The sequence below is a fragment of the Mastomys coucha genome, unplaced genomic scaffold (genome assembly GCF_008632895.1).
Source record: "Mastomys coucha isolate ucsf_1 unplaced genomic scaffold, UCSF_Mcou_1 pScaffold23, whole genome shotgun sequence".
NCBI lineage: Eukaryota > Metazoa > Chordata > Mammalia > Rodentia > Muridae > Mastomys > Mastomys coucha.
Genome location: NW_022196906.1, coordinates 92,841,337 through 92,852,548, shown reverse-complemented (window position 1 = coordinate 92,852,548; position 11,212 = coordinate 92,841,337). Strand labels below are relative to the sequence as shown.

The 11,212-nt window shown below is 40.9% G+C and overlaps 1 protein-coding gene across 2 annotated transcripts in view; it reads right to left on the bottom strand.

The window, feature by feature from the left end:
• Positions 1-11,212, bottom strand: part of Cep70 (centrosomal protein 70) — a 60,196-nt gene that overhangs the window by 16,364 nt on the left and 32,620 nt on the right. For both annotated transcript variants that reach the window (XM_031343464.1, XM_031343465.1), the window contains one exon: positions 2,540-2,645. In XM_031343464.1, the coding sequence (XP_031199324.1) occupies positions 2,540-2,645 (106 nt within the window). The remainder of the gene's footprint in view (positions 1-2,539; positions 2,646-11,212) is intronic.

The following is an 11,212-nucleotide window of genomic DNA, read 5'->3' as shown; positions in this document are numbered from 1 at the left end:
GAGAGGGCAGTAAATGTCGTTGCTGCAGAAGGAACCTAGAGTGTCCGCGTGTCTTCTTCCCGGCGAGATAACTGCGCGGGCTACATCCTCCTTCCTTCCTCCCTCTTCTCTCTCCCTCTCCCTTCTGTTACACACACACACACACACACACACACAGAGCATGGAGATGAGATCAGCATTTCTGATCTTGAATTTCATACTTCATGTTCCACCAATGGATCTTCTGGTAATATTACTTCAGAAGTTATTTGGAAGACTTTTAGTTCATAAGAATGCATTTCAATGTTTCATTTTGCTTATATATAAAGCCAGGATTTTAACAGGAGAATTAATTCCTTTGTACAGAATGTTTACTGGTAGCAATCATATTGTGAATGAATTAACTACTACCTTCTGGTGTTTGGCAGCCAAAGATATAGTAAGAGTGGGGAAATCATAAATGACTTAAGCAATTACTGTAAAGATAAGAATTTTTTAAAAAGAAACAGTAATTTTATGTCATTCAGGGAGATCATGGATACAAGTAAACACCCTGTGTTGTTGTTTGTTAAAAAGCATTTTAGCCGGGCGGTGGTGGCGCACGCCTTTAATCCCAGCACTTGGGAGGCAGAGGCAGGCGGATTTCTGAGTTCGAGGCCAGCCTGGTCTACATAGTGAGTTCCAGGACAGCCAGGGCTATACAGAGAAACTCTGTCTCGAAAAACCAAAAAAAAAAAAAAAAAAAAAGCATTTTAAAAGTAACCAGAGAACAGGAAAAATTAAATGAATTTCCTAACTACTTTGGAATTTTTTTTCTCTTGTGAATAAGATTCCTGTGATGTAAGAGAAATGAAAGTCATTAAAGACTTAGAAAATAAGACCTGACAAAAAATACACATGAGCTAAATTTACAATGTACAAAACTTTATGGAAGGCTATAAAAGATCCCCCATAGTTAGAGATATGTTTCTGGATGGGAATGTTTTAAAACTGTAAAGTATCATTTCTCTAGATATTAATTAATAAAATCAATAATATTTCAATTCATCCCAATGGGATTTTACTTTAGTGAGTGTTCATCCAGAATAGAAAATGTGATCAAATATATCCATGCAAAAAAAATGTAATAAACTTCAATAGTATAAAATGTACTTATTGCAGAACAGCAGTAGAAACAGTAAGAGTGGACAGACTACAGAATTTAGAAATAAATGTGTGCGTAAAAACAGAAATAATGTCTGGCAAAGTGTCTTGTCAGTAAATTAGGGGACAATGGTCAATTATAAGACTATAAAATCCAATGTGCACAGAGGGCAGGCAGTCCAAGCATAACAGAGTGAGACAAGGACAGATGGGAAACGTAGCTTATCAAAGGGGACATGCTCAGCCTCACAGGGAAACAGAATTCTCCTCTGATAACTGACATGAAGAATTAAAGGACTTTAAAAATACAACCTGTCCATAATTAACTCATTCAAAATGGCTAGTTGATGAGGCATGCCTTTAATTCCAGCACTCAAGAGGCAGAGGCAGGTAGATTTCTGTGAGCTTGAGGCCAGCCTGGTGGAAGGAAGGGAGGAAGGAAGGAAGGAAGGAATGAAGGAAGGAAGGAAAGAAGGAAGGAAGAGAAAGAGTGGAAGAGGGAGGAAAGAATGAAAAAAGGCATGAGAAAGAAAAAGAAAAAGGAAAGAAGAGAGACAAAAATCTATGGAGAACAAAAAATGTTTAAGTACAAACCCACTTCATTTAATAAACTACTAGATTTAATTATTCATCTATTCAATAAATGATAAGGTTAATTTTCACATCACATATCTTGAACTAAATCAAAGCTAAAGATCTGAAGATTTACTTATACAATAATAACAGTACAAACAACCAGAACAATAAAAGGGCAAATAGCGTAAATGGGAAGAGTAAAGAACTATGAAAATCTTAAATGACAGAGTTATATATACAGTGTTCACACTGTAGTCATTATTATAAAGAAGATGTATGTGGGTTACAAGAAAATACTATGTGTCTTAGTTTTCTGTTGCTGTGGTGAAATACCCTGAAAAAAGCAACTTAAGGGTGAAAGTTTATTTTTGGCTCAGAGCTATAGAGAGACATATTCCTTCCTAGCAGGAAAGACATAGCAGCAGGCATGGAAGGCATATGGTGGCAAGAGCTGAAGGCTAGCAGATGACACCGCATCCACATTCAGAAGTAAAGAGTAAACAAGAAATGGGGCCAAGCTATCCAACAGGGCCTGACCCCAGTGACTCACTTCCTCCAGCTTGGCTCCACCTCCTAAAGGTTCTACCACCTTTCTAAATGGATGTAAATCAAATGGTTAAACACATGAACCTATAGGAGGCACTTCACATTCAAGTCACAACACAGTGCCATTATATGAGGGACTTTGCAGACTTGGGCATGGATAAGTATCACAGAACCAGTCACTTACAGATAACAAGCGTTGTCTGGACAAACATTCCTTATAAAGGGATAATGTATCAAACTGCAATTAAAACCAAGGCGCACCACAAACACCAGCCTTCCATCAGCCCGTCAATACCTGAAAGTATCGCTGGTCAATCAGAGCCTGCTGATGGCCGTCTTTGCTGGGATCATCCTTTTTCTCCATGTCATCAGACTTTTTTTGACCAATAAGATCTTGTAATCTAAAGAAGGAAATAAAAATGCTTTCTTAGCCTTTTAGTAGACTAAAATGATTACGCCAATGATCCAGCTGGCCTCCCCAAAACGTTATGTCTTTTTACTTTTATGTGTGTAAACTTTAAATATGCATGGATGTAAAATATAAGCCATACCATCACTGGAAAAGTTCCTCCCAATAGGTCACAAGTTAGAAGTAATCTCTAAAAACATGAGCGATCTCCTAGACCAGAGACACACCTCCAGGCACAGGGCGGAGGAGGAGAGGTGCCTCTTCATGGAATGCTCCTATTTGTTGTGGTTAAGATGGATTTGACCCTATCCAAGATCACATCAAATTCTCCCCTCCAGTAAGACTGACTGTCAGAGCCTTAAGGAGAAGATTCCCCACCCCACCCCCTACCAGGCCTGGCCAGAACACTCACTAAGTGACTGGGAATCCTGGCCTCCAGAAGCAGTTTAAATTACAATACCATCACCCCATTCAAGACAGAAAATGGGCTAAGATACCATACATTCAATTGTTCTTTTACTTGAAAGACCAACCTGAATTGGCCCAATCATGTAAAATATGGACCCCTATACTTCGTAATAAAACACTAAGGAAACAGGGATCATTAATTCAATGATCAAATCTATAAAATAACCCTATCTTGAGAGTAAGGAAGGGAATTCAACAAGTGGAAATTAGTTCAAGATCTTAGACTCATCAGTGAAGCAGTCCCTCTTTACTCTGTAATTCCAATCCCTCTCCTCTCCTGATTCAGACTCCTCTCTGAACCATTCACAACTCTGTTAGTAATGCTGCCTCACTCTGCATTCCCATACACACCAGTGGCCAACCTCCTTATGCCTTTGAGGACTAGACAGGTCACATGGACTATGCTCCTGCAAAGGTTTCAAGGCAGTCCATTCGTTTTGGGCCATCCCTCCTCCCAACACTTAATGGAATGGGCCCATCCTGGACTATACATTGTATTCTAATACCAGATAGTCTTCTCCACAGCTTCTCCCAGGAGATTTTCTACTGGGCCACAGAACCTCTCCTCAACCTTCTTGCCGAAAGGGGATAAAGGGTGACATAGGATAAGGTACAAGTAAACCAGCAGAGATGCTTATCCTGGTCACAGTCTAACAGGACGAATCCAAGTCCTGGGGCTAGAATAAATCTAACCAATTCTGTCCTTACGATTTCCCAAGACTCTAAAATAATTGAAGGCCTTCCTAGGAGTCAGAGGATATTATATAATTTGGATATCACGGGGTGGTGAATTGGCTACCCACCTCAACTTTCACCTCTTTGTAATGAGAGAGAGAGGGGGGAGGAGGAGAGAGAGAGAGAAGAGAGAGAAGGAATGAGAGAGAGAAGGAGAGGGGAAAGAGAGAGGGGGAGAGAATGAAGGTCACAAGTACTTTTGGATGTAGCAAAGATGAGTCAGGAACACATGTCTAATACAGCTTCCCTGTTGCCATAGTCAGATCACAGTCAGCATCATTCTTTGTTCCAGCATCAGCATGTCTCACCAATCACTCTGGCAGCCATCCTAATATCTATCTCTAGGGTGAGCAGCCCCAGTGCTAATGCTCTGCAGTTAAGGCCTTTTTTATTTGAAAACTTGCCTTTGATTCAGAGAGCCATTCAGTCTACGCATAGGCTTGAGTTTTCTTGAAACTCTTTGAAAGAGATACATGGCCAATTGGAACTGCTCATGCTTTCTATTGCTTGTCTTTAAAAGACACTGAAAAAACAGACTCACTGCTGGCATGGTATTAGCCTGCAGCCCTCCATACCTGTCTCTGTCATCTTCTTTCTGACTTTTGTATAACCACTCTTACTCCCTCAGTTGCAGTATTCATGCCAACTGAACAACTGGCTCTGGGAAATAAGCTTTCAAGAGGCATTTTAAAAGGCTCATCCAGGAAACCAGGTCTCCTTAGACTAAATTACCCCTACACCTCTAATCAGGCTTAAAAACACCGCTATTAGGGCCTAATCCTCTTTGAGGTACTACACAGCAGGCCATTTCTTACTGATGATATGGTGTTGGACCCAGAAGTGGCCAAGTAATTTCCCATGTTTTCCAATTAGCAAAATTCTAGCAATTACTGTCAAGACCCTCAAGTTGGACTTTCTCAGGAACAACAGCAGACACTCTACTTTTCCTACTCTGGGGACTTAGTTAAAACTCCTCATTAAAGTGGATATCTCACTCACTCATTGTGGGAGGGTGCATATCCTATTATTCTGGATGCATGAATCCATCACACTAGTCTCAAGCCTAAACTACTTTTCCTGATTCTCCTAAGTTAACAATGGGTCCTGAGACCAAGGCCAACTCACTCCAGTTACTCTCGTGAGCCACTAAGGACCTTAAGCTGCTCGTCAAACAATTGTCTTCCAATAAAAGATAAGTTTGTAAGTGTGCAGAGCAGCAGCGTGTTTAGGTATCACTGTTGCTGTAGCTTTTAGTTTATATGTCACTTGTCTTGTGCCTACCTTACTTTGTGGTGTGACTTTTCCCATAATTCAGGATGACTCCTTAAATCACCGGGCTTTACTTCCAGATGACTTCTTGACCCCCCCAATACTCACCCTCCCCATATTCCAATGTCCAACCCAGGAACCTAATTTCTTTGACCCAAGTTCACAAACCCTGGAAAATATAGGGCTCGCTCAAAAATGGAAGTTTCTTCATTATCAGATTTGAATCAAATACAGGACTGCCTGTAATTTTTAGAGGGGAAGGGAACTACTCCAGATCTTTATAAAGGGGACCATTTTTCAGGGATATCTGAAACTTCAATTAATAAAGCCATACCTTTTGGGAATCCCTTTAATACAACCAAAATAAAATATCTGGTCTTTTCAGCTATGGGAGAAACATAGAGACAATACTCATTAGACAGCAGTCTCACTACTGCATTGCCATTAACAACATTCCACCAAAGGCTTCTAAAGATAGGGCAAAGGAATGCATGGTCCACTGTTATACCACTCATTGCCCTACCACCCCCACCACACCCCCTGCCCTGACACACACCAAATTCCCTACTGGGTTGCTGCTGATGGATTATTGAATCCTCAGTAACTAAAAAGTCTCAACTCATTGGACTGATACAGTGGATCCACATCCCAATGAGTACTAATACCATCCTTAGGCCTGGAAAACTCTGGGAACTGCTATGGCACAGACTTAATCCTACATGGGAGTTACTTTTACTGGATTAATCTACACTGAGACATTTTGAGATTTGAGGTCCATACTCATTACCCTAACTGTACTGGAACACTTCAATGGAGCCAATAATGTGGGCAGATTTCTCAGAACTGGCTGACAATCCAAGAGAAAGTAGATCTTTTTTGGTAAACTAGGCACTAGATTCATGGGACAAGCTGAATGAGCCACAACAGAGAGGACACATTCTCTAGAAAGACTCTTCCAGAATAGGACACAGAATAGAGTTACTATCTCAGGAGGAAAGTAGAGTATGGGAGATACTCCCAGAAGAAAATTCTAACGTAATAGATTGTCTAACTTACACTAGGCAGGCCTTACAAGGTTACTTTCTAACCCAAAAGTGGGAAGGGCCTGTGTCCTCAACAGAGACTATTAACTAGAGCCACATGCCCAAAACCTATAGAAAAAACATGGGGAACCAGGCTCTGGAAAATAATTACTACTAAATTCAACATGAGTCATTGTTCCTAGATTAAATAAATCTGCAAAGTCTCCTATTGTACAACTAACTGGACTAATGGGAAACTGAAGAGGACATTTATATCATGCTCACTGGACAAAGATGGGCACTCTTCCAAAATGAGCTTCAGTGGGACTTTATCTCTAACTGTGAACAAAAAGGTGGTGTCTGGCTATGTCCCTAAAAGACATGGAATTCTGATTGCTCACATGTCTGGCCCTTAGGCTCAGTTCTGACTAGGAATCATGTTTGGCACATGGGGAATGTTTGCTGGGAGGGTATACGTAAGGGAACTGTAACATGATCAGACTTCTCCTGTAGACAACAAAGCACACACTCCCTCACACTGGAGTTTGGTGCGGTGCCAAAAAAATAAAACAGGTCTACTTATGGTCCACTAATACAACCTGCTTATGATCCAATAATACAACCTACTTATGGTCACTAATACAACCTACTTATGATCCAATAATACAACCTACTTATTATGGTCCACTAATACAATCTACTTATTATGGTCCACTAATACAACCTGCTTATGGTCACTAATACAATCTACTTATTATGGTCCATTAATACAACCTACTTATGGCCCACTAATACAACCTATGATAACCGTGATGTTAAAAAAACATCAGCCCTAGAGCTAAATGTAAATACATCCTGTGACATTAAAACCGTGAATGCCCTAAGACTCAATTAGATTTGGCAAATAATAAGGCAATCAAATTTCTCAGAAAAGCCAATAGGACACTCCACAGATACACTGATACACAGTGGACATGGGAGGAAATGGCATCCTTGAGCTTCTTGTCACCTATGACCAGCCATGCCAAGGTTCTGTGGCTGGCTACCATGGCTGTTCCCTCATCAATGACCTTCCCTGAGATGCGGCAGACACTCCTAGTCACCTTCATGATAATGCTCTCAATCTTATTTAATGTATGTTTTAGATGGTGCCACAAATACCAAGAACATGGGACAACGAAAGAAAGCTATCACCATGTGGAACTAAAATGATAAGCCAACCCATCACCACATGGACCTTTCTGCTATGGGCTCCTAAACAGGACCCTCTGGAGGGACCCTGACTGCTGTTCCATCAGCTGACCAATCACTGACCCAATCCCCTGACAGCAGTTAGCATTATCTCCTGAGAGGGGGTGATGATGGAATGTAGGAGTTAGGTAGTTCCCTTGTTAGGTAGATAGTGAAAGAAGAGGAGACCAGGATAATGTTAACTCCACATATGCTAAAATGAATGTTGAATATTATAGAGGAGGGATCAGGGCCAAAAATTAACCTTCTATTGCAGCATGGCCTACATCAGAGAATGGGTACCTGTACAGAGACATGTGTAGAAGAAAGTGCAAAGGCTGGGCAGTGGTGGTGCATGCCTTTAATCCCAGCACTTGGAAGGCAGAGGCAGGAGGATTTCTGAGTCTGAGGCCAGCCTGGTCTACAGAGTGAGTACAGCCAGGGCTACAGAGAGAAACCCTGTCTCGAAAAACCAAAAAAAAAAAAAAAAAGAAAAAAAAGAAGAAAATGCAAGGTTTGTGGACAATGTCTTGTATACCTCATGAATCCAGAGCCTCAACTAATCAAAATAACTTCCCTACCTGAGTCTTGAAGCCCACCACCTAAGCCCTGAGCTAAAAAACATCATGTCAGAGACTGCCAGTTAAACTAGTAATGGAGGTACTGATGGCATCAATGTAAAAACTCTGCCAACGATAACGTGCGAACTCCAGAACCTATCCTTTCAGAGGACTCTGTTCTTACCTGCTATTTTTGCTTTGATTAAAACATTAGCTGTTCTACACTTTGGATCCTTTACTGTCTTTTAATTATTTAATTGGTGGAAAACAGAACGACAGCCACACACCATGTAACATTTGGAATGCCTCTGTCCACCACACTATCCTGCTTGCCATTATGAGCACCACTATTAATATCATATTCAATCGAAATTGCCTTTTCTATTCCTTCATGATCCTTCTTCCTTATGTCATCTCAATGATGCTGATTTCACTTTTGCAACCCCAGTGTTTAGAACGCCACATAGATGCTAGGAAGTGCTACTGTGCAAGCAAAACACAGCAACAGCAAGGCTATGCACGGACTAAACGCAACCTGTCCAAACCCTTCCCCAGAATTCTGTTTAGTTTTCTCCCCAAACTTAAGTAGATAGACAATAAATCCCTCCTTGTTTTTGTTTGCCTTTTCAGTAGTGTTTCCACAGAGAGAAGGAGCAGCTATCACTGAAAACTGAAATATGTATACCAACAACACAAATGAATTGATCTACTTAATGCATATACTAAGAATTTTCAAAATAATCTACCACAATGCTTCACAAATTTCTCAAGTTCTAGTCTTTTGAATCAATAGATAATATTATGGAAGTACCATCACTATTTAAGATCATTGTTTTAAAATGCTTGAAACCTTACTTTTTAAAGCAGGAGGAGGAGGTAAAGGTGAGATAGGATGGGTTCACTATGTGCTTTCTGGTACTTTTAGTTTTTGTTTTGTGTTTTGGATTTTTGGTTTTTTGTTGTTTTGAGACAGAGTTTCTCTGTGTAGCCCTGGCTGTCCTGGAACTCACCCTGTAGACCTGTAGGCTGGCATCAAACTCAGAAATCTGCCTGCCTCTGCCTCCGAAGTGCTGGGATTAAAGGCGTGCACCACCACTGCCCAGTAGTACTTTTAGTTTTTAAGTGACAAAGCTTACTAAACTTTTTTTAGATCATGCTGGAGAGACACTTCAGTGCAAACATTTACCATGCCATGCTTAAAACTTTGGGTTCAATCTCTAACACAAAAATTAACATAAAACTTCAGATTATAACTTAGCTACAATAAAAACATAGGATCTGTTACCTATAATTTCTATTTCTCTTACAATTTTTCTATTTCTTAAGTAATTTTCATCAAAATCATTTTTCTTTTTTTTTCTTCCTATACTTTTTTTTTTAATTAATTGAAGTAGAAATAAGGCCAAGTCCAGGCCCAGAAAATCAAATGTTATACACTTTGTCTCATATGCAGTTCCTAACTTCAAATATGTTGTGTATTTAATTTGGAAACTAAGTGGAAGCCAGCAAGCTACAAAGGGTTTTTGAAGGGGACACAGTATCCAGAGGATAGTAGGTCATAGGTGAAATGCCAGTGGGACAGTGGGGCATACAGGCTTAACCAGGAAGGGGCACACAGTATAGGGTACTTAGGAGATAGACAAGAAGGCTGACCCAAGACAGGGTACATGAAAAACCATATGGAGGTCTAGTATCTTACAACCTAATTTTTAAAATTGGAGGGACAGAAAAATATACGTGAAATAAAAGAAAAGGGGAATTACTGGTTGTTGAAGGGTTAAGTGAGCATGGGGGTTGGAGGGTTAAAGAGAGAACAAGTTAACCAAAACTAAAGATATAGGAAAAAGCCTATGGAAGTCCACTCGCTAAGTAGCTGGCTTGAAATCACAGCTTTAACCTGCTTGGGTGGATAACACCACTCCCAGAATACAAGGGCATAAGACATGCATACTTGCTAGGAATCAATGGTCAGGGAGGCCCCAGAGGTCTCCAAAACAACCCAGGCTGTTCTCACTGCCCCTGGCTACCCACCAGATGTTATTACAAGACTCTAAAGACACTGCTGCTGAAGACACCATACAATTTGGCTACAGGACATGCAGAAATAAATCTCAAACTTCCTAATGCTGGCTAGCTTTCAGAGTGCCTGGAGGTGCTGCTATGCAGGCTGCTGGGAAAGGAATCAGTGCTCCTAACCAGCTGGGCCTTCATGCTGCAGCACTGACCCTACCACGCAAGAAACGCCTGCCTGCTGGTCTAACATGGCCTGGGTAACAGCTTTCTGGTTGGATTTGAGGCCTGTTCCACAAGAGGGAACTTCAAAAGTTCATGACTCAGGAGCTCAGAGGCCTCACTTAGGGAAGAAGCTGCCACTGCTATTTTGATAGATGATCCTGCTGTCAAAATGCTGCCCAAGTGCCTATGGTTGTACCTATAAACCTGGGGTGCTCTCATCTTTGATCAAAGTAGATCAATACGGAGAAGCAGAACTGGGCACAGAGCTGAAAATACAAGACTCAGGGCTCAGCCCTATCACCACCCTCCACACTGAAAGCTCCAGGAACAAGGCAGAAAGAACAGAAAACCCAGACGATGGGGAGAGGGTATGGAATTCTGCACTCTGAACATGACATAACAATCATAGTCACGGACTCACAACACCTGTGGTTATGAAGTTAGGCCAGACGAGATTCTAGCATAGACAGGCAAGAGGACTTCCAGGGCCCACATCTCAGTGCTGTCACAGTTCTGGAAGAGAATCATTCCTTCTGAGGACACTAACAGGGTCCCCATGCTTTGTCAGAGTTACAAACCCATGCACATACCAGTAGCACCAACTGGACTTCAGAGGTTATTTTTAAAAAGAAAAATAACAAAGTTGTTTGGGGGACATGTTAGGGGAGAGGAAAGTTTTAGAGGGGAAATTATATATATGATCATATATATTTGATCATATATGCATGAAATTCTCAAGAACATACAAAAACAAAGTCAAATCCAAATTGCTTTTAAACTGTTAGAATCAGAAATATCTCCTTTTCCGTTGTTTACTTTGGGCCTTTTGTTTGTTTGGAGACAGAGCCTTGCTACCCTCATATTTGTGATCCTCCTGCCCATACTTCACAGTGCTGGATTTATAGGCCGATGTTAGCAGGGTTAGTTCAAAATTACTTCTGATGTCACATCCCACTCGGCCTGGCAAGCCCAAGCCAAGGATAACACACAGCAGCTGACAAATATAAAGACAAATACTAAAACATAAGCCCCAACTATAA